The sequence below is a fragment of the Ochotona princeps genome, chromosome 13, assembly GCF_030435755.1.
Source record: "Ochotona princeps isolate mOchPri1 chromosome 13, mOchPri1.hap1, whole genome shotgun sequence".
Classification (NCBI taxonomy): Eukaryota; Metazoa; Chordata; class Mammalia; order Lagomorpha; family Ochotonidae; genus Ochotona; species Ochotona princeps.
This window is the reverse complement of record NC_080844.1, coordinates 50,953,889-50,976,643: the sequence shown is the minus strand read 5'-3', so window position 1 is coordinate 50,976,643 and position 22,755 is coordinate 50,953,889. Positions and strand designations below refer to the sequence as shown.

Genomic DNA, 22,755 nt, shown 5'->3' with positions numbered 1-22,755 from the left:
TTTAACAGTCTTACTTCAGCCTAACCTTGTTGGTTCTGCTTGTTCTGCCCAGTCTTCACTTTGGTGAAAAAGATGGAGAATCAATTTTCTACTGCAAGAGGTGTTCCTGGAGCATTCCTTTCCTAGTATTTAGATTGTGCCCCCACGGTCCTTTTAATGGATGGTTTACATGAAATGTGGTCTCCACTTGAAGTATGAGCTTGTTTGTTCCACCAAATAGACAGAAACCCCAAATAAGCTATATTTTCACTTTCTTCTTCTTCCTTCCTCCTCCCTCCCCCGCTGCTTTTTGTCTTCTTTTTCTTTGATCATTACTGTTTGGTTGAAGTAGAATGGAAAATAGACTGGGTAGGAGAACAGCAGAGGGGGAATGATTGCATAAAAGATAAATGAAATTTGCTCATAAAGCTCACTTTCCACAGGACACAGAGAAATCGTAATATTCAGCTGACTTTAACACATAGTCTCCTGGCCATCACACGTGGCTTCCCTAAAGTCCTCACAGGCAAATTTTTGTTCTCATTTAAAGCTGCTGCCATACTTCCTATAATTTACAGTGCATTTCTTTCTTAGCCAAAGGCCCTCCCAAACATTAATAATTATATGAATTGGTGAACAGAATGTGACAGTCGCACGGACATCACTTAGGATCGCGAATGCCAGTAACCCATATTACTGGGCTGACATTTGGCCGGGTGTTTTAGCTCTGTGTGTTTCACAGATGAATAAGATAGCAGCATACTTGATGAATCACTGCGTCTTTTTGAGTGCTGAGCCACAGTCATACTGTTTTTCCAGTATCTTCTGTTCCTGTTCCGTTTGTGAACTGAAACAAGGAACATGTTTTTAATGGAAATGCCCTAGGGTTAGGAGTCAAAGCTACCTCCTAGCCTCAACTCTTCAAATATTAGCTGGGCAAACTTAGATCTATACGTCCTGTCAGCTGTATATTCATTTCTCTGAAAATACCAGCATGAAAAACAGATACACTCGTTGTTCAGAGAAACAAGCAAGTGTACCAATGTTTCTAATTATATATGGTTATACATAGCATGGTGTGATCTGATGGACATGTTCTAAATACTTCTGCGAAATAGGGGTGGGGTGGTAAATATGTAAAATGCTATCAAAATATGTACATGTTTCTAATTGAGGCTATTTGCATATCAAATATAATTTCATGATTATTATTATTTTTACCTTCTGCCTTTTCTATAGAGAATGAGTTTTTCATTGAATGTCATTTGATGCCAGCTTAAATATGTGAAACATGTTTTTCTGCTACCAGGTGATTCTTGCACAGACCACTTAATTTTACAAAGCTCTCAGATAAAATCTGTGAAACGATCCTAAATAAAGCACATCTAGGAAGTTGATTATCTTTACATAGGACACTTACAGATATTATGAACTAGAGTATGTTGACCTGATAAAACCCAGTTTTTGGTTTAGTTACTTCTGTCTTGAATTACTTGACAAAAAAAGATTTTCAGGACTAAGGGGTAAATAGCATAGAACCTGGTTAAAAGTGAGTTGAAAGTTAAAGGTACAAAAAACGTATTCCTTGTTTCTACCTGGTAATCGCTACTAAAAGAAGTCAGTTTCTTACTTGCGTCTGGAAAGTCTTGCATATTTGAATTGTAATGTTTGGCAGTAACATAATGTGTCCTGTGAATGTGTGTGTGTGCGCACATGTTTGTGTTATTAACTTTTTTGTGTGTATACTTGATAGCGAAAACCTTCATAGTTGACTTCTACTAAAAAATTTTTATTATGGGTGATTTTTAGTATCCAAGAAGAGTAGTAACCTACTGTAGAGAATAAAATGGTTGTTAATATAGTTAGCATAAGTTTTTTACTCCAGGTTATGTTACATTTAAAAGGCTGGCCCTGCTCTGGGTCCCAGGAGCTTCCCCACGGAGCCCTGAAGGTCATTCCTCATTGCTGTTGTTGTCCAGTACAGTCCACCTGCAGGACAGTACAGCTACACAACCAGAGGCCTCAGTCCCTTGCAGGGGACTCTGCTTTCAAAATCAATCCATTAGATACCGCTTAATTAGAAACAGAATCAAGAAGAGGGGATCAATAGGAAAAAATCAGCAACACCAAAGGAGGGAAATGCATTAAACTAGGAGAAAAATGTCTGAAATAATCTGATTAGACTTGAAGCATTGATAAATAATACATGAGATTGATGATTCTAATACAGGATTTAAAATAATGAAAGGAGACCAGATAAAATAACAGGAGTGTGATTATCACTGAAATTTTTCCAAAATCCTTCTAAAATATCAACAAATCAGAAAAATAACTAAGCACAGTTTTCTTCTTTTAACAAATGAAGAGTTTTACCAAATATTATTTCTACATAAACTAGGTCCTTTGAATCATGTTTGTGGTTAAATAGCCCACAGAATAGGCAGCACTGACTGGTACGCATGAAATGCCAGGTCTGGAAGTGGGCCATCCTATGCAGCAGCACCTATTGGCATGTGCCATAGCTGGGTCTGGGGCCATCTTGTTGGGGGTTCTGGAGGGTAGTCTCCACCAGGCCGCCTCTGGGTCTAGGGGTGAGCTAGGTTGGCCATCATACCCACTGATGTACATGAGTGCAAAGTTTGTGGAAGGGGCTAATAAAGGCTTGCAGGGTTGCCCCAACTGGGCCACTGTACCCACCAGTGCTTGTCAGATATGGTGCTGTGGACTGGGCTGGGTTACACTGGTATACCTGTCTGCCTTTGAGGAAACCGGGGCTGGTCGCTAACCTGTAGAAGTTCTGGAAGGGTTCCCTGAACATGATGACACACCCAAGAACGGAAGTTAGGGCAGGCGGCCTACCGCCCAGGTTGCAGCACTTGCTGGGGTGTGTGGGAAATGGAGCCGATGACTTGCCTGTGTGATGACTGTCTCAGGAGGGGGTCCCCTGCATCTCATGAGTTCCTTAGTCCAATGGGATTCTCCAGTCTCAGGGAACTTCCATTGGGCATGTGCTCTGACCACAGGTCACATGTTGTGGAGCCTGGCAGCCCCTCTTGCTGGCTCCAGAGAGGGGATGAGAAGCATGCCTGGATGCACATGAAGAACAGTACAACTTGGTCTTCCTGTCCAATAGAAGGCTTTAAGTGTCTCTTCAGATAATGGAGGGAGGGACAAGGGATACAAAATTTCAGACCAAGTTCTAAGGAAGGCCCCTGGGCCTGTGGAAGGTCTGGAGTGGACATGAACTGCCCACAGGCCTTGGAACTTGAACAGAGGGAACACGAAGGAGCCCCTGTAAGGACAGATGGATTATGCCACCTCTTATACAATGACCACTCAAGTAACATTCCCAGGACCTGCTCTACCCCCTCACCCTGAGGCCCCTTGAGGCAGTGTCAAGACACCATCTGCATTCCCTACCACTAATGGCTTCTGACAACAAGGAGTGGTGTATCTTCCTCCTTCACATAGCCCTACACCCCCCCGCCATCCATCCACACACCTCCAACCTTAGGCACATCTCTCTCACCCCTCCTTCCCTCCCTGGCCCTCATCAACCCACCAGAGGCCCACCTGCATCTACAGTCCTCATCTTCTCATCTCATTTAAGGTAATGAACATTAAAACATCAATAATTTAAAAATAATAATAAAATGCCCCATGATCTAGAATTGGTAGAGTTTTGTAAGTCTATCTGGTATACACGTTTCAAGTGGAGCGGTGGTATAGCTATTATCCACAAGCCTGACCCAAAAACTGGCCAACTCATTCAGTTGCAACTGCACTAAATTTCAACTGTGTAATTTATTGTTTTAACAGAACACCTTTGACCATTCAGTGAATAATCATAAAATATCTATTCTGTGAAATCCAAGGGTGCAATTTAGGGAAGGGGAGGATAATAAAATAAATGAATATGAATCACTTAAACATGTTCATTGTTCCTGAGTAACAAATATGGAGGTGAATTTTCTAAAATAATGTAAATTAAACTTTTAAGAATCGAAATGATTTTATCCACTAGTATTTTATTCTACTTTGTGTCAGTTGGGATATAATATCAGATCATGCTTATTATATCTGCATCTTCAGAAACAGAAAAAAATGTTAAACTCATTTATCTAATTGACAGGTATTAGGATCTATGATAATTTCGTATGGAAAACATAGTGAATATTTCTGAGTATGTTTATTCTCAGGCCGGATGACAACTGTGACTCTTCTTCCTTCAGGTGTCAGAAATCCTGATCCACAAGCTCAACCAGAATTCGGTGCACTTTGAGTTGAAGCCTGGGGTCCAAGTCCTTGTTCATGCCGCTCACTTGACAGCAGGTCAGTTTCCAGCGTGTAATTGATGACTATGACACAAGGAGACAGTCGCGTGTGCTTCCTTCATCCTAAGCAGGTTAATGCCACTGCTGGCCAGCAGTCAGGTGCCGGTTCTCTGAGGCTGCCCCGCTTAGCGCTTTTCCTCAATGGGGAACCAGTTAACAACTGTATGAAGTGACATTTCCTACTTACTCCCTGGCAGAGACTCTTGGTGACTCACTTAGACACATCTGACAAGGAGGCATGTTTCATCTCAACAGAAATCTTGAAAATAATGTTAACTTTATGAATATTTTGCAACTTTTTTAGTTAAAGCTTTATTTTAAAATCTCACGTTGCAAAAGTCTGCTTTCTGTAAGTTCACAAGCTTAGGTGTGGCAGAAAGTCCTAGCTAGAAAGTAAGCATTGAGTTGGCCAGGATCGTGCAAATTACTTAATGTCAGTGAGCTTCTTTTTCTTGTATAAGGCAGCAGTAAAATGCTCCCTTAGGCTGTAGAGAGGCTTTAACGATAATGAACTATTCTAAGCTAAATAGACACTGTGCTATATTAATATGCATGAACAGTATCTTTTTGAGTACAGTATTCTTTTGATTTTTGCAGAATACTCAGCTGGTATTTTATGAAATGGAAACACTATTTGGAAATTCTCTTTCTACTCAAAAAGTCTTTAGACTGGTGTTGTAGGGGTGAGTTTGGTGGTGATGGTGGTACTGGGTGGCAGAGAATGGTAGGGCTAGTTCAATGGATGAAGTATATGCATTCTCATAGAAAGGCAGACAGCATATGCAAACACTTGAATTTTCTTCCTTCTCTATAGAATCAGACCATTGGTTTCAATGTTGTACTTTTCATTCTGTAGATCGGGAAAAGAGGTTTAACTTCTGTGTACTTCACAGATGATAATCACTGTGATTGCATGAAGGTTAGGTTAATCTGATCAAAACACTTAAAACGCACAGATCAGCTAGTCGTCTTTCACTTTTACTCACTTTATTATTAATGAGGAATTTTTTTGAAATTTTAATCAGCAGTGAGTTGTATCAAATAAAACTGATGTGGATATTGTATGAAGAAGGTGACCTGTAGGGAGAATACAGAGTATGGATGGGATTGAAGCCAAGAGATCATTGCAAGCAGCAAGTGTCTTCCAAGAAAGGAATACCTCAGGGGCTCTGGGGCTGCTGAGTGACTGAGTGAGGACGGGATTCCTGAAGGTGTTCCTTGGTCCAGAGGAAGGTCAGGCAGGCTGTTCACCAACTTCTCTTCTTCTTGGATTTTATCTTTTTCCCCCCTTTATTGGGATTCCATAGGAACAATTCTAGTGCCTGAAAGAAACAGATATGTAAAGCTCCTTGCTTTTAAATGTGGGATGTGGATGGCAGTGGAGTGTGGAAATGTGTCAGAATGAGCCATCTGTTCTTCTGTGATTGGGTCCAGGAAGACACTGAGGCCTCAGAGTAGAGGGATGACCGATGCAGAGTGTCACTGGGGAAGATGACTGCTCGGAGCAAGGATTCAGTGCCGCTCATTTGCTGTTCTGTGGCTTGTTGTCCTAACTCATCCATTCAGTTGACAGTCTCTGAATACCTGCCTTCTCCCAGCCAAGCCATGTTATCTGTCTTCATGGAAACTTGCATTGCTGGGCAGATCCAGGCAGGAAACAGATTTAAAAACCATTGCTGGAGAGCGTGGTTAAGAAAATACTGTGAGGAAAAGGCTGCTGGCTTCTCTCAGGGTATTTGATGGGCAGGATCACTTGATTCCCTGGTTTTTCTGTTTAGCTGATGATTGCATCATACTGCAAAGAAATGAGTTGGGTTTGTTTGTTTTTATTTAATCAGTTTGACATCTTGTGTTGCTTAAGAAGTCGTCTTGGAATGAAAGCAGGTTGGGACCAAGTCAAAAAAGTATGAATCAATAGAATACGTAATGCCAGAAAAAACTGGTACAACCAGGGAATGCAAAAGTAAAAATGGATCAGGAGATCTATGTGAGAAGGAGGTACTCCTGATAACCGTGAGAGGTTAATCCCATTGGTGTAACAGAGAATAGCACAAAGTTGAAAAAGACCTAAACGTTTCCTGTAGTTTGCATCTGTAACTCATTTCATAACTGGAAACTTGGGGAGCAGGATGCGGAACTCCCAGATCAAGAGCTGTCCAAGTGGAGATATGTCACTGGGAAATCTAAAGAATCACCAAGAAAGAGCTCCTTAAATGTAGATGTGCATAATGCAGTTACTGAGGGGATTGCAAAACAGTGCAGGTTCAGGCAAAAGCTGACTTTCACACTGGGACAGTTTGGTAAGACTATCCGGGATGCGTCCCTGTTGGATGTGGTAGTGGAGTCTTTTGGAGTAAGATGTTCGCGGGTGTTATTGAACTTCCTGTCATCACTGGCTCCACACATGGAGTGGACTTGGACTTTCATGTAATTCGTTCCTGGTAAGAGTAGAGGAAGAGAATGTCAAGGGCTGAGTGAGTATCAGAGCCTAGGGAAGTTTGGCTGCGATTGTCACAATTGTGCTGTAACTGGCAGTATTCACAGGTACAAAATCACTCTGGGTCAGACTTAACTACACACACACACAGTGTGCGTGTCAAGACTGGTGCTTTTCAACAAATGTGATAAGGCAGTAAAATATATAATGAGGCATCAGCTTCTTGGAGATTCTTAGTATGTTGGCTCTATTGTGTCAAATTAGCGTGTTCCCATTCGAGTGGCTAGAAGGAGAACATAGCCTGAGGAATGAAATACTGAGCAAGCTGGTTTGGATCCCAGGGCACGATTTCCTCTCCTTTGTTATCTCCCAAAAGGGAGGAGAAATCAAAAATTAAAGGAGAAACTAAATACCACTGTTTGTCACATTTCACGTCTCATAAGCCTGATTTCTACTACCTTTGCAGGGACCGTGATGACACACTTCTGTGTCCCATTAATTGCTCAGCAGATATTTAGCAGCCTTTCTTTAACAATATTTGAGCCAGAGTATTTGCTGAGGAGAGAGGCAATGTATCATTTGGTCTGTCTCCAAGGAAAAAGAATTTTCTCCTTTCACAAATTTAGTAGTCATATTTTGGCATTCAAATTCAGTTCCCTGTTTGCCTTCATGAGAACACAAAGTAAGCATTTACAGATACCTGGAGGCCATTAGAGATGGGATTTTGCTGGTTTTTCCCTCCATACTCTGTTTGGAAGTTCATTAACTTTGATATTGAAGCTGACCTCAGCTGTGAATACATGCCTTATGTAGTTTTAAGTCATTTCTTTTTGGTTTGGGACTTTTGCTCTTGACTGTCCAACTGCTCCCAACAGCAACACAGATGAAATTCTCTTTGTAGAAAAGGGATATTTGAAGTTGTATGATAATATGGAGATAGTGGTAAAATGTTTCATCAAGAAAACAAGTTGCCATTTGACTTTCAGCACTTACTGGCTTCTGGTATCTCCACAGCACAAGTGATGCTCATGGTATTGTATAACAACCCAGCATTGGAAAGGGAGCGGACAGGCTTGGCATTGGACTGGAAGCTTCGGAGTTTTGATCTGAGTGGAGCTTTGCTCAGGCTTTCCTGATTGAACTATTTTGTCACTTTTCTTCAATAATTTGTTTTCCCTTAATCTATTTGTATTTGAAGACTCCGATGATTGCCAGCATTTGGCATCTTGCCAGACACCTTTACCTGGGTGTACCCATTTCCCCTTGTTTGAACTATCATTAAATCTGTCTGATGATGATAATGACTGTAATTGTTGTCATCTTCATCACTTATCTTTAACATCTTGTGGATATAGGTGGTTGTATCTTTCTATTGTCTATATCATTTGTACCTTGTGCAGAACTTGTACATATTTAGCGCTCAAAAATTGTTGCTTTGATAAATAACTAGACGTATAGATAATTCACAACATGCAGAGTTATATGCACAACAACATTCCCTGAGTTACCTTCAGATCCAGTTTATTCAGTTGTCAACCTGTCTCTTTGAAATGCCATCTCTTACTGAATAACAATGAGTGGAGCTTTACGTTCATTTATAAAGCAATGCCCAACAAAACATATCTTTTTTAAATCTTTGTGTCAGCTACCCCTTTAATATGTCTAATAATTTTTGGTATATTCATTCTGGTATTTGGGTAGTTCAGAGGAAAATTGGGTCTACACTTCCTGGAGTTATGTGTTTAAGAACAAGAGAGAAGGGGGAAGGGGAGTGTAATAAGCTGTCCCTAACTTTGGTGTTCTGATCACTGTGAGGAGCGTCTCCAACACCAGAGCCACTGTCACTGCAAAATTTCACAGCCTGGACCCACTTGCCCATAGTAGCAAGCATGGCCATCATGAATACCAAGGTGCTTGAAAGCGGATATTTACTTTTTACAGAGTACAGAGCAAGGAATATGGGCAGCTGTCATTTAACTTCAGATTCCCCATGGGTTAGGGGGAAGTCTTTTAGACTGAAATTGTGGAATTTGAGGTAAGATTCAGCTCATGTGTCAATCTCTGGCTTCTCTGTAGTGTTTGTGCTATTGCTTCAATTGGGCAGTCCTAATTGCCAGTGCAGAGCTTTCAAGCCACCTCAAAATCTGCTTGAGCCAGTGAGGACCCATGGCCATGAGTAAATTCAGTCCTCATCTTTGGTAGGAATTGGAGAGTGGGAAGTGGTTTAAATGCTGGGTAGAGTAAGTAAAGGTTTATGTGGGAAGAGGGTGTGGTGAGACCAGACAAGGAGTCACACTGCGTTTGATTTGAGAACACAAAAGTGCTAAGTAGCCCAAGTGAATATAAATGCTGACAACTATCTTTCAGGAGTTAGTTGCATTTCACAAGAGTTTACTTACTGGGCAAATGAGCAGAAATTTTGGTGCCAGGGCTTGGCACATACGGTGAATAGAAGAGTTAGAACCAGGTGGTTGTTGTGAAACCAGTTAGGATAAATGAACGTCATTTCACGGTTGAGAAGATTGTTTCAAACCCAGAGTGGGAGATGTCTACTATAAACCAGTTGCTGTTATTGCTGACTGCTTGCAGTTAACGAGCAAGCTTCAGGAAAAGCAGAGATCTTCAGGGCTGCGTCGCACATACAGAGGAATCCCAGCATTCCTGATGATATCCACCATGCTCCGTTTTGTGAGTTCTCCAAGTGATGCGGGGGCAGCCAGCCCTCCTGCCAGTCAACAACCACTGTTGAAGAACATTTCACAGACAGAAATTCATCAGCACAGGAAGGAAAGGTGAGGGAGTCCTTCCAACAATAAATCTGATTTACAACTCAGGTATCTGCTACAACAGATGCGAATTAAATAAAAGGGACCTGTGACATTAAGCAGCAAGAAATTTTTAATAAACATTAAAATCTAATTTCTTGGCATACTTGGAGCCAACCTAATTGCAAAATGGGTAATAGCTAGAGTGAGGGGAGAAGACAGAATTAACTATGGCTCCTAATACGGGATAGTCTATATCCATAAACTAGGCAAGTAGGAAAAGTTAGACAAGGGTTGTGGCCATGAAATAGTTGAGAAATCAGTAACTTGTGAACTAGAATTTTAGTGGCAGGTGTAATTGAATCATGTGAGTTTCATGGGAGTGCAATAAATGATATTGTCTTGATACTAATCACGTGTAACTATGGGAAGGAAATGACACATCTGCATTTGATACATTTCTAGACTAATTTCAGGATGAAGATTCTGTTCTACACTTACCTTTCAGTGGAGTCACCATCTTTATTTTTGACTCCCATGATAAGAAAGCGGGAAAGTTGATGTTTCCCAAAGGGAGAACCTCATGTCTGGAGTTAAATGAAAAGCAGAAAAAAATACACAGTAGCAGTCCCCACACCTTCCTGTCCTTCAGCTGCTTTGAGTAATCAGCTATGTTTAGGAAAATGCCCTTTTGTCAAGTCTGAGATTTGAAGCAAAGTGATAAAACAAAATCAAGAACAGGAAGAAAAACAGAAAATTTGCAACAACATTAAGTTAAATAACATGCTACTGAATGATGTGTGTGTCACTGAAAAAATGAAAGAGAAAATAAAAAACCTTCTTGAAGCAAAGAGTACTACTGTATGACCTATGCGTCAGTGAGGAAATTAATAAGAAAAAAAACTTTTTTGAAGAAATAAAATTAAAAACACAATGTCAACCCCCCTGAGATGTAGCAAAAAAAAGTATTAAAGGGCTATTCATCTTGTGTTTTACATGAAGGTTTCCTTATATTAGAGAGGACATATGGTATTTGTCCTTTCGTGATTGACTTATTTCACTGATCATAATGGTCTCTAGTTGGGACCATATGGTTGCAAATGGTAGAATTTCACTCTTTTTAATGGCTGAGTAGTATTCCATGGAGGAGATGTACCACAGTTTTCACCCCCTCCTCCTTGGATGGGTATTTTGGTTGTTTTCATGTCTTTGGTGTTATAGATTATGCTGCTGTAAATATAGGATTACATATCCCTTTTCTCTTAGGACTCTTCATATTGACTTCCATAATGGTTGTACTAGTCTTTACTTTCACCAGCAGTGGAGTAGACTACTTTTCTCCCCACATCCACAGGTGGAAATTAATAAGCAGGTGGTGTTGATAGAGTTCTGAATGGAGGCCAGTCTCGCTGGAGTTAGGTGGGATCTCAATGTAGTTTTCATTTGTATTTCCCCGACAGGGAGCCCGAGCACTTTTTTATGTCTGTTAGCCAATTGAATTTGTTATTTTTGAAAAATGTCTGTTCATTTCCTTTGCCCATGCCTTCACTGGGTGTTTTGTTTTGCTGTCGTTGGGTTTCTGATGCTTCCAGCTTCTGTTGCTACTGCTAAGTATTTTATGTATAAATGTGGGAGGGTTTAAGAAACTCAGTGATTCATTGTAGGTCATGATATTGTATGAATTCTGTTCTTTGATTTCACACTGAGGAAGACAATTTGTGTCACTCAATAATGTTGTAACTACAAAGATAACCTGAAGCTACAAAGCATTTATAGATGCTAATGCAAAGTAGGAGTTGAGGGGTTCTGAACTATAAATTGAAATAGATAGTTGCTGTAAAGCAGTTAAATATAACTTGACAATCTGATACTAGATTTTCTAACATTGTCGATACATACAATGCCATGAAGTACTTGTATAACAGAATGTGAAACTTATAACTGCTATGATAGGATAATACTACTGTAATAATATGGGGGAAAATGATAAAAGTATAGGTAAGGAGAAAGGGTAGCCCATGGGGGGAGGGGAATCCCTATGTGTCATGGGAAATCATACAAATAATTTTAAATAAAGTAAAAAATGGAAGAAATATAGTACCTTTTTTCATTTGGGAATAAAATGATTACCAGTGGAATTCTCCCACAGCAAGTGCATTTATTGGTCTCTTTAATCTCTGACTATCTTACTATCTACAGGATTATCAATTATGAGTTTTTTGTGAGTAAGGTCATGTTGGTAGTGTTTTCTCTTCATTTTTTCCCTATAATTAAATACTGTTTTTTGAGGGGTAGGGTAAGAGAAGGGCTCTTTAGCAATTAAGTTTTTCACGGATGCATAGACGCAGTGGCTTTTGTTATTAAATCATTGTAGCATTGGGGTATGTAATAATAGGTGCCAAGAGATATAAATAGATTCTGCCCCTCAATGTGAGACAATGATTGTAATGCCTTTCTGAAATATATCAGGGGCCATCAGTAGGGTTACTTTTTTCATCTTTAGTAGAGTCGGTTATGGAGTTTTGAGTTCTCTGCCCTACACAGAACTGTGTTTATTCAGCACTTACTGCATTGCAGTCATTTTTCACAAGAATAGTATCATGATCACCATAGAAATTTTTAATTATCATCAACCAGTGCCTGATGACTTTAACTGTTCAACACATTTGCAGGATTCTCCTAGGATTTTAGAAATAATGCTCGCTAGAGTCCAGACTCTGAAATGTTGAGTCATTCAGAATCCTGCTTGAGTCCATGCTTTACTCTGTGCGTGAATAATAGCAAGACTCTGCTCAGCACTTTCCCCGCACGCATCAACCTTGTTGAGTTTGCAGTTGGAGAGGGATTAATTTATGCTAATTCCACACAACAGGCTAAAGCCCATTTATCACAAGTTTCCATTTCTCAGCAAAACCTGCACAAATGCATGTAAGTGTTGAGCAAACTAAGATATGCAGCTGCTGTCGTGTAGAGCAGTAATAGACCCGTTGATTTGAGACACACATCAGCAGGCTGCAGACACCCAGGAGCATGGAGGGCAGTGGTGCTCAGTCTGTCCAGCTGCTGCCCGCTACTGCCCGCTCTGCTGCTTCTGAGAACCTGCTAAGGGCAATAGACTTGCGGAGGGAGAACGGAGGACACACATTTTAGAATCTGGCAGACAGAAGCTCATTTTCCTAAAGGACTGTGGCAATTGCATAAGAGCATTAATGTTGCTTGTTTAAGAATGGCATGTCAAAAGTAAATGCGAGTTCCTAGCCACCTTCTGTGACCACCTCACTTACATTTCAATTTTAGTTTATACACAACATATAACATTCATAACATAACATGTTATACATAATATCATACCATCTTAAATTAAGGCAAACATGTGGTATTTAACCTTTTGGGATTGGCTCATTTCCCTTAGCATTATGGTTTCCAGTTTGGCCCATTTGGCCACAAAGAACTGCATTTTGTTTTTTTTTAATAGCTGAGTAGTATTTACTTTTAACATATTGGTTACTCATTACTATGTCAATTAATTCCATAATGATGTAAATTTTTGCTGATGGTATGTTGGAGCTTTCAATTGACTGGGATGATACTCTGCTGGCTCTGTCTTCAGACCAGAGAGGGTATACCTAAGAAGCCGTTGAACTTGACTGGACAATAAGATGCTGGACTCTATGTTTGGTATACGCTTGCAATGGGGGAATCTCAACTGAACTTGAGCTGTGGTTATGCAACAAGGTGGAGGAATCCACCATGGTGGGAGGGTTTGGGGAGGGGTGGGGAGAACCCAAGTACCTATGAAACTGTGTCACATAATACAATGTAATTAATGAATTAAAAATAATAAATAATAAAAAAAATGCAGTTCTGAAAAAAAAAAGAACGGCATGTCAAGTATTTATAAACCAAAGATTTCACATTGGGATGGGGCAAAGGATACACAGAGGAAGATAAGAGAAGGAAATTGAAGTGTGTGTGCATGTATGTGTTGTAGGTGTGTGGGGGTGTGTGCATGTACGCATGTGTTGTTTCCTCTGTTAGTGAGAGTCTGGACAAAGTAATGTCTTCATTTTTCATTCATTTCCAAGGTTAAGCATTTCAAGCAAGCTAGTGTTTTTCTTGATTGCCTTGGAGCACCAGTACTCTGGCAATGCGGGATGAACATTCCGGGGCGGTGAAGCATCCCTCCCTGGAACCACGTACACTGTTTGTGGTTCCTCTCTTGGTCTCCATTTCTTCTCTTTTAAAGATTTGTGTTGGATGAAACTATTTAAAATATCTTCCTTTTATATTATTTCTTTTTAAATTTTATTTCTTATTTCAAGATACAATTCCTAAGGCTCTGGAATTTCCCTGGTCTTCTCCTAAAATCCCTCACCACCACCGAGTTCCCCTGTATTTTAACAATAGCATAGTCCTTCATAAGCAGTCATAAGTCCATCATTCTGCTATTTAAGTGTATCCAGACAGTCTAGCATCCTATTGTTAAGACATATTTAACAAGTTCATTGAGAGTCCATCTTTGGCTTGAAAGTAGAGATGCGTACTACATTGTATCCTCACATCTGGATATAATAGTCTGTATTACACAGTTACTATACATCCCCTTAAATGAACAACCATATATTATTTCTTTAATTTGATGATGGTATTGAGGAAGAAGTGAGGAGGGGTTATTTTTTGCAGTTATAGCAAAGAAAAATATGTAGTGGCACAGTTTTGCTTCAGAACATTCCAGCGGTTTAGGTGGTAGGGATTTGATGAGGGTAGAAATAAAATAAACTTGACTGTCAGTTGACGATCATGGAGTCTGAGTATTGGATGTGTGAGACTGTTTTCTGTTACCTGTCTCTTTCCCCTGCTCTCTCCCTTCCTGCATACATACATACACAAAGGCATACACACGTAGCAGGGTACTTTAAAAAGTTCGTTAGAATGCAACTAAAAGATAAATTTATTTTCATGTAAAAGAAAATTTGAATTCCACTCATACAAAGATTGTTTTAAAATTTATGAAAAGTGGTTATTATGAAAAAAAAACCTGTGCATTAATTTCAAATGTTTCCAGCATAAATTTTAGTTAAATTTTATTTTCATAAACTTTTTGAACCACTTTCATAGGTATATGCTCATGTCATCCTACTTAAAGAATGTATGACATATAATCTTTTTGAAGCTTAGCTTTTGCCACTGATTTTGTCTTCTGCTGTCAGTAGTTTAACCCTGATCATCATGTTGAGAAATAAACTTTGTCAGTTCTGTTATTTCATCCTGTAATGAGTCCAGGTTGAGTTCATAAGAGTGTGTGTGTGTGTGTGAAAGAGAGAGAGAGAGAGAGATAGAGAGAGAGACAGAGAGAGAGAGAGAGAGAGAGAGAGAGAGAGAGAGAGAGACATTAATTGGATTCAGGTTTAGTGCCTTCATTCACCACTTATGAAGCCTTTGGAGTGATATTTATGAAGGAGAATGTTGCTATTCTTAGCAGCTTAGTGAAAATCATGGTCCCTGCCTTCCTTTTATGAAAGTCATCTGCAAGAATATCCATATCAAATATAAGGTATTGTTCTCTTGCCCTGATCATATTGATGATATCTTTGGTGTTGTGGGTTCCAAAGAATTCAAGGGCTTCTCTGATGATGGTACTGAGAATTTTATTTTTTAATTTTGAACAGAAAATGAATATAGTTTCGGCGCTCACTGCAGAGCGTCATACCTTCTCATGCATAGACTCATGCATGTGTCATAACTCGAGTAGAATTCAACTTACAGTAGAGAGAGAATAGCCAGGTTTCCTTACTTAGGGAGCAGTATCTCATAAAAGCCAACTCCCTTGAAAATGACTAAGCTTGTTTTCTGAAGAAGAAGCCATGGCTTTCATATTTCACCTAAATTATGATGTTCTATGGGCTATGCTTTCTAGCCAAGGCTAGTCAGTGGCAGGGATGTAATCTCATAAGATCCAGTACAGTGGAAGTTGCTCCAAATCTTGTCTGACACCGAAAGTATAATCATTTATTTTTGAACTTCTCTGCCTGGGTGACCAAAACCTTGCCTTCTCTTCTCTAAACAGAGAAAATGGTGCTTGTGGATTGTTTGTGTTTCTGGGGATGAGGCTTTACTTACACTGTCGGAAGGAGAAGGGCCCCATCCAAGCTTGTGCAGGGTATTTGTGGCTTATCTTTTAGGCTTGAGCTGTGCTGCACCTGCAGAAAATCTGTTTCTGAGAGGGTAGAAATTAATTGTAAAGACAGGCATTACAAGTGCAGCGGTGTAGATGAGAGATGAGAATGATTTGAAAGTAGCGAGAAATCATTTGCAGAACCATCCTCTGTGGGGATTTATGGCTCCTGCTTTTTATCAGAAAGGACAACGTACAGCATTTGAGAGGCTGGGACTTCTTGGTGGGGCAGTCAGGCTTTGGGAAGCCGTAGGAAGAGCCAGTGTGCACTTGCTTTCGTGGCATTAGAACAGGTGCCTTGGTAAGATACTCACTTTGCGTTAGTTTCTGTGTACGGGTGATCCTTGAGTGACCCATCACTTTATTTCATGAGGTGGAGAAGCTGCGTAAGTCATGGCAGTACTCCTTTTGATGGCTTTTAGTGGTTATCTGTTTAACCCAGTCGGGAAAAAATGAACAGAGTATAAGGAAATTTAATATTAATTTTTGTTATGTTAACCTGAATATAGACAGTCCCTGGCTTATGATGGTGCCACTAAAGAGTTTGGAATTTATATTGATATGAAAGTGTATACATACAACCATTCTTTGTATTTCACTTTTTATGTAGTAGTCAGTAAATTACTTTCAATATTGAGCACTTTTTTTTAATGAAATAGGCTTGATGTTAGGGGATTTTGACCCAATGAAGGCTAAGGTTCTTGCTCTTGGCGCACTTAAGGAAGGTGAGGACTAGCTATGATGTTTGGAAGGTTAGGTGTAGTACATGCATTTTTTATCAGCGGATATTTACAACTTAGGATGTGTTTACCAAGGTGTAACCTCATCGTTAGGTTAGGAGGCTACATATTGACTAATAGTACCAAAAGCAATAGAAGTAAAAGTTACAATCTTTATAAAGGGTTTAATCATCGATCCCCAACTCATTTAATCCCTGTCAGAACCAGATGAGCTATCTAATGCTACTCGCATCTTAGCACAAAAACAATGAAGTTGAAGAAACTTGCTGAAGATCACGCAGCCATCACGTGGGAGAAGAGCAGAGGAGTGCTCTCCTTGGCCTCACTGCAGAGCGCGAACGTTCCAGCAGGCCGTACTGGAAGTTGGGATAAAGTCGCGTGCGCTCGCCTGGGAGGCGTGTGATGGACTTTCCTGTGTGTCCACTCACAAGGCTTCCCAGGACTCTCCTTGTCCGTGGAGACTGGGTGAGCCCGTCAGAGTCACCTGCCCAGGTCTGTGCTCATGAGTGTGTCTTTTCTTCCGCAGCGCCACTGGTGGACCTCACTCCAGCCCACAGTGGATCTGCCATGCTGATGCTGCTCTCAGTGGTGTTTGTGGGGCTGGCCGTGTTTGTCATCTACAAGTTTAAAAGGTGCGTTTCTCTCCATCTACCGCCCCCGTACCCGCCCCCTCTTCCTGACAGGTGCAGGAGCATACATTGCAGCGATGTGCCTCTCCCTTGCACAGCAGTGATGGTTTCTGTTAATGTTTTAGGAAGATCCCGGGGATTAATGTATATGCCCAGATGCAGAATGAGAAAGAACAAGAGATGGTCAGTCCAGTCAGTCACACTGAAAGCAGGCCCGGTATCCCTCCGCCTGAACTAAGGAGGCCTGGCCAGCTTATAGATGACAAGGTGGAATCACAGCTCATAGGTAAATGATTCCTAGTAGCCTTAGTACTCCATGACTGACCCTCTCTAACCCCTTTCTGGCTTGACATAACACTTTATTCTAACACAACTGAGAGAAACAGCTAAGATGCCTCTTTCTTGCTTCTGTGTAGTTTTTTCCCCTTTCATGCTTAATTTATTTTATTTATTTCTTTTGTAAAAATTATCCCTAAATTATTGGACTTCAGATGTTTATGGGCAAAGAGCATAGCAGTGGCTTTAAGAATATACAAGAAGGAGCAGCCTTGGTGGTGGAGGTGGGTACACCTGAGGGCCGGATGAGATGTAAGGGACAGAGTATGTATTGGCCAGAGAAAAACATGGCCGCCTCAACCGGAGACTAGGGGAGGAGTGACATGATGGAAGCCGGCCTGGGCAAATAGAACTTTTCTTAATCTAGAAGTTAAGATAGAAGCTGCTCCCTTACGAATTATGAAACCTCAGAAGTTGAGGATAAAAGACATAAAGTTTGCACAACAGCCAAGAAGATGGCACCTCGTGAGAGACCCCTGGAAGGCTAGGCAATGTCGGAGCACACTGTCAGACTCCCTCCTCTTTTGGTGTGTCCGTTCTCAGAAGTCTTGGAATTGAGTCCATCATACTTACGTAGAGCTCTGTGCTTTTTAAAGTCAGTGGAGGCCTTTGTAAGCCAGTAGCTGGGTAAAGAGTCTGGAATTCAGTGGCCAAGGGCTACTTGGACTGCATTGGAAGTCTTCCAGGAAGTTAGACAACCCCATGAAGCCACTATCACCGATCAGCCCTTCCCCCTGGTTCCTCCTGACGGTTGGCATCAGGAGTTGAAGGTGGAAATGATCCCCTCTAGATCCCGCATTGCTGCCTTTGGCGGATAAATGACCATATAACTATTTATGCTTTACTCCCAAGGGATAATGCTAGGCCACCCAGAAGGCCTTTACATATCCTTTTTAGTCTTACCTAGAAGAAAAATATGAGCATACAAATGGAGTAAAACCGCCCTATTAAAACGTGGATATGGGAGAGAACTGTAACTGCAGAGGGAAAATGCAAATGCTTTGCCTAACACAAATCATAGATATTAGCAACTGGCCACATCTGGTGTCCAATTTTCACCGTGCTCTTTGATTTGGGGAGACATGGTGGAAAATGTGTAATTGCTTCAGGTTAAAAAGAAGAGAGACTTTTCTGTCTCTGTTGGCTGCTAAAGCATGTAAGATGCCACGGGTTTTTCTGATTACTTGGTTCTCAGTCCCATCTGCACGGGATGAGAAGCCCAGCTGCTATTTATTCGGTTAAAATAGCAGTCCCTCGGCTGCCAGGAACATCTCCCAGCACTTTGCAAAGTCTCTGACACCTTTCTGCTTCCAGTGAGGCTAAATGAGTAAGTGTTACGCATTTTCTCTTAGGAGAGTAGCTTTGCCCTCCCCTCCCTCCCCTTCTACTCAACCTGGTGACTCATCTCTCCGATTGCAAAGAGCAAGACACGCCACTCCACCTTCAACGCCAAAGCGGGGATCAGCTGGGGCACAATTTGCAATTTAAGGAAAACCCCCTCCCCAAGGCTCCAGGACACCTGCTGATCAGGAAAGAATTTCGCTCTTGTCAAGTGCATCAGCCTTCATGACCACTAACTTTGTTTTCTCTTTCTTTCCTTTGTTGTTCTGTTTCCTATTTTGCCAGGAAGTATTTCAATAGTTGCTGAGAATCAAAGCACAAAAGAAATCCCTACCTATGTAAATGTTTGACTGGAGGACGCCAGTAAACAAACAAAACAATACAAAATAAAATAAAATAAAAAAAAACAATTCAAAATCCAATTAAACAAACACTCACTCACTGCATCGGAACTTTTTAATTCTTCAGATACAGACAACAAGGGTTTTTAGCTTTAAGCCTGTGCATGTGGACGATATCTCGAGAAAACGTTTGGAGGGGCAGTGTATAGGTGCTCTATTTTCATGGAAAACACTCCCCTCCCCTTCTTCTCTCTCTTTTTTCTGATCGGTCGTGTTTGTAGAAAATTCATAAACATATATAGGCCAAGGAAATCTGCATGTATTTTTGGAAGTATTCTTGGCTCTAGATTTAACAGCTATTTTAGCACTACGGGCTGATGGATGGGTTAGCCATCCCAACCCTTTTCATAAGATACAAAGACATGCACAGGAGTTTGAAACCCTGAGCTGATTTCTGTTCTACCTTCCTTGCTGTCATTTTCCCTACTGAGTTAGCTTTGGTGGCTCTGCTGGTCAACAGTGACCACAAGGCTGCCTTCTTGATTTCTCTGTGGCCACAGGGACAAGGCTGTGAGTTGAAAACAGATGGAATAGAGGAACAGGGAGACAGAACATGTTGGAAATGGACATTGGTTTCCTGTACCACTCCTCCCCTGTCAGCTCTCGCTGTTCCTGCCCCGACTTACATAGACAATGGAATCCAGACAGTGACCCATTGTCTTGCCTTCCTATTTGTCATCTCTGTGGGACCATGATCTGTTGATAAGTCACTGGATCTCTTCCTTCCAGTCCCCAAATTATCCTTAAACCGTTCCCACTTTTTTTTCCCCTCAAATATGACATTAGATTCTGACTGTCAGCTCTGACATTTCGTGAATACTGGTGTCGGCTCTGCCAACCCTGCCCACACCACTCCCAGGGCTCTAATCTCTTGTTCCATGCACTGTAAGCATGCCAGCTTCCAGGCACATTGAGACCAAGCTGCATCCTGCTTAGCAGGGCCCAGCGTCATATATCCTTTGTTTCTTCTTCGAGAAGCTGCCCTTTCCAAATATCCCTGCCTTTTTCCACCTGGAAACATACAATGTGTGTGAAAGCATTGACGTATGCAAAGCAATTCAAATCTGGCCATACTCCATGGTGTTTTCATACCGTACTCAAAATCCGTGGTCCAATTCCGGAAAATTCTTGTGAGAAATGTTTTGAACATGTGACCGTGTTACATGACATATTTCTTCCTGTGATGATTTCTGTTAACATTTCTCTTTCCTGGTAGAATAAAAATATTTGTGAAATAAAACGGATTTTAAGCAGAAGGAGAAGGAGGTTAGTGGAGTTAATGCTGAAGAGAGTCTAAAATGTCTGATAAAATATAGAGGTCTTATCTTACATTAGGATGAGATTGTTGGATGATTTTAAGGTGATCCTAGCGAGTTCCTAGCGACCACATGTCTGTGGTCTGGTCATAGTAACAGGAAGGGACACATAACTCAGTAAGAAGAGGAGTGAGTTAGCTGATGACGGAAACGTAGAAGAAACCCCAGTTTTCCCCAGGGCAGTTCTGAAACAGGCTTTGAGAAGGGAAGAAACCAAAGCCTGCTGGGGAGAAGCCTCCTGGGTAATACGGACAAGGCCAAGCCCACACCGAAAGACGGGAGAAAGCAGTCCTTAGAAACCACTCAGAAAGCTCAGCCTGCTTCTTTACTCCCAGACCAACAGCAGTGGACACGGAACAGGGCCCCTGGTGGCAGTGGGAGGGTCCTAAAGATCCAGATGTTCCATGTGCTTTTGTAGCTCAGGCAGGTGAAGAGGAGCAAAGCTGCTAGCAGAAGTTGATCTAGCAGAAGTTTTTGTGGCTGAGTTTGCTCCACCTGGATCTGGAACCTAAGTTGTGCCTGGGACATCCACCTCATCTCTAGAACTGAACTGATTGCCACCTGCCAGGCATCCCGTCTTACCGGAAACACCCTCATTGACCCTCATCAACTGGAGTTGGGGGGCTCTCAAATTTAATCACAGCAGAAGTGTCCGGAAACCAAATGAGACTCCCAAACCAAGACAGGTGACTGCAGAATTGCAGTCCAATTCCTTTTAATTAGAAACGAGGACAGAGGGAATCCATTCTCAGTCTAGCACAGTGCCTTGCCTAGAGTAGTTTTATGAGGATTATTTGTTGAAGAAATACATGCATGAGAAGACACAGGGAAGAATGGGCTGTTAGTCCTAATTAGGAGAGTAGTCAGAAGTAGGCAGCAGTGGGGTCAGCATCTCCAGTGTCCTCATGTGGCTCTCCCTCATGCTGCCTTCCACCTGTAGGTGGTTAGTGAGGCAAGGGACTGCTCAGGGGCCACTGTTCTTGTGGCCTAGATCAGTGGAACTCAAAGTGTGGTTCCTGGAAGAGTCATGTCAGCATCCCCTCATCCTTGGTAACGATAACAATTTTGGGCCCATATCCCAGATCTGCTGAATCGGAAATGCTCGGTAATGAAGTATGACTTCCTCTTCTGGGTGATGCTGGGCCCAGTGATATGTTTTAATAAGCTCTCCAGGTGGCTGTGCTGCATACACATGCCGAGAGCCACTGTACTAGGCCATTCCAGCTGAATCTCACAGACAAAGTAGTGATGAGCGCCTACAAATGGGAGGGACCCAAGTGCCTACCTACTCATGATAGCAGGTGCAGACAGTGAGGAGTTTGGTGAGTGGGAGGCCAGAGGAGTGTGTGGGGAGAGACACATGTGGAAGGTAGGATTCAGGGCCAGCTGAAAATCTTACATGGCAACATTGTCGAAAGTCCCCGAAGGCAAACTGTGCATGCTCTGTCCTGAACTACTGCACCAACAGTTTCTCCCTTGCCTTATTCCTAATTAGATTCACTCTCCAAAATGCAGAGGTTTGCTTTGCTTTTTTTTCCAGAAGTTCCAAACAGCAACTTTGAGAGCAGTGGGGTGTGTGGCAGCTGTTCTGTGTTTTCCAGGATTCCAACTGAGCATTGAAATCCCTCATTTGCCAACTTATTTTTATAGGAAGCCAATTTAAAATAAAATGAAAGTTTTCTTATAGTATTGGAACTACTTCTAATTTTAAAATGACTTTTTTGATGTATTTTTTGTTAAATACTATGTAGTGTAATGTATAATGGCTCTTGTTTATTGCTTTTACAATCATATTTATTAAACAGATAATGTCTCTAACGCCTTTGCCTCCCTGTGTTTTTATTTCATCCTAAAGTGAGTGTTCAGTTCAAACACAAAAGTGATGTAGTTACAGGATTTCAAAAGGGCTAATTACATGAGACTGTAGGTAACACCACGGACTCGAGGGTTTTTCTTTTAGTTTTTAATGACCAAGTATAATATCCTCCACCTGCTTTTCAGTTGATTATAGAAGTCTTTTGGTCTGTGTAAATACATTATACTTTAAAAAAATCACTTCAGATTCTTTTGGAATAAAGAACATGTTGAGTGTTAGAAATTGTTAATAGGAAACAAACCCATGCAGGTTTGTCAAATTTATTGATGACTCTGCGATTACGAAAGACCAAAAACCTGCATGTGAAAACTGAAAATGAAGAAACGATACAGGTCGGCCTATGGAGTCAACAGCTTCGTGTCTGGAATTCAGAGAGGAACATGCTCCCCTGGCTATGCCAGCTGTGTGACCTTGAGCTAATCACTC

At 41.3% G+C, this 22,755-nt stretch overlaps 1 protein-coding gene across 5 annotated transcripts in view; it reads left to right on the top strand.

The window, feature by feature from the left end:
• SORCS1 (sortilin related VPS10 domain containing receptor 1) overlaps positions 1-22,258 on the top strand; it is a 488,198-nt gene extending 465,940 nt beyond the window's left edge. The window contains exons 24-27 of one of the 5 annotated variants that reach the window (XM_058671339.1): positions 4,212-4,311; positions 16,957-17,062; positions 17,185-17,345; positions 21,994-22,258. In XM_058671339.1, the coding sequence (XP_058527322.1) occupies positions 4,212-4,311; positions 16,957-17,062; positions 17,185-17,345; positions 21,994-22,073 (447 nt within the window). In that variant the 3' untranslated portion in view covers positions 22,074-22,258. Of the gene's footprint in view, positions 1-4,211; positions 4,312-16,956; positions 17,063-17,184; positions 17,346-18,747; positions 19,123-21,993 lie in introns of those variants that run through there. The other 4 variants (XM_004579866.2, XM_004579868.2, XM_004579869.3 and 1 more) reach the window with 4 other exon arrangements.
• The last annotated feature ends 497 nt before the right edge of the window (positions 22,259-22,755 follow it).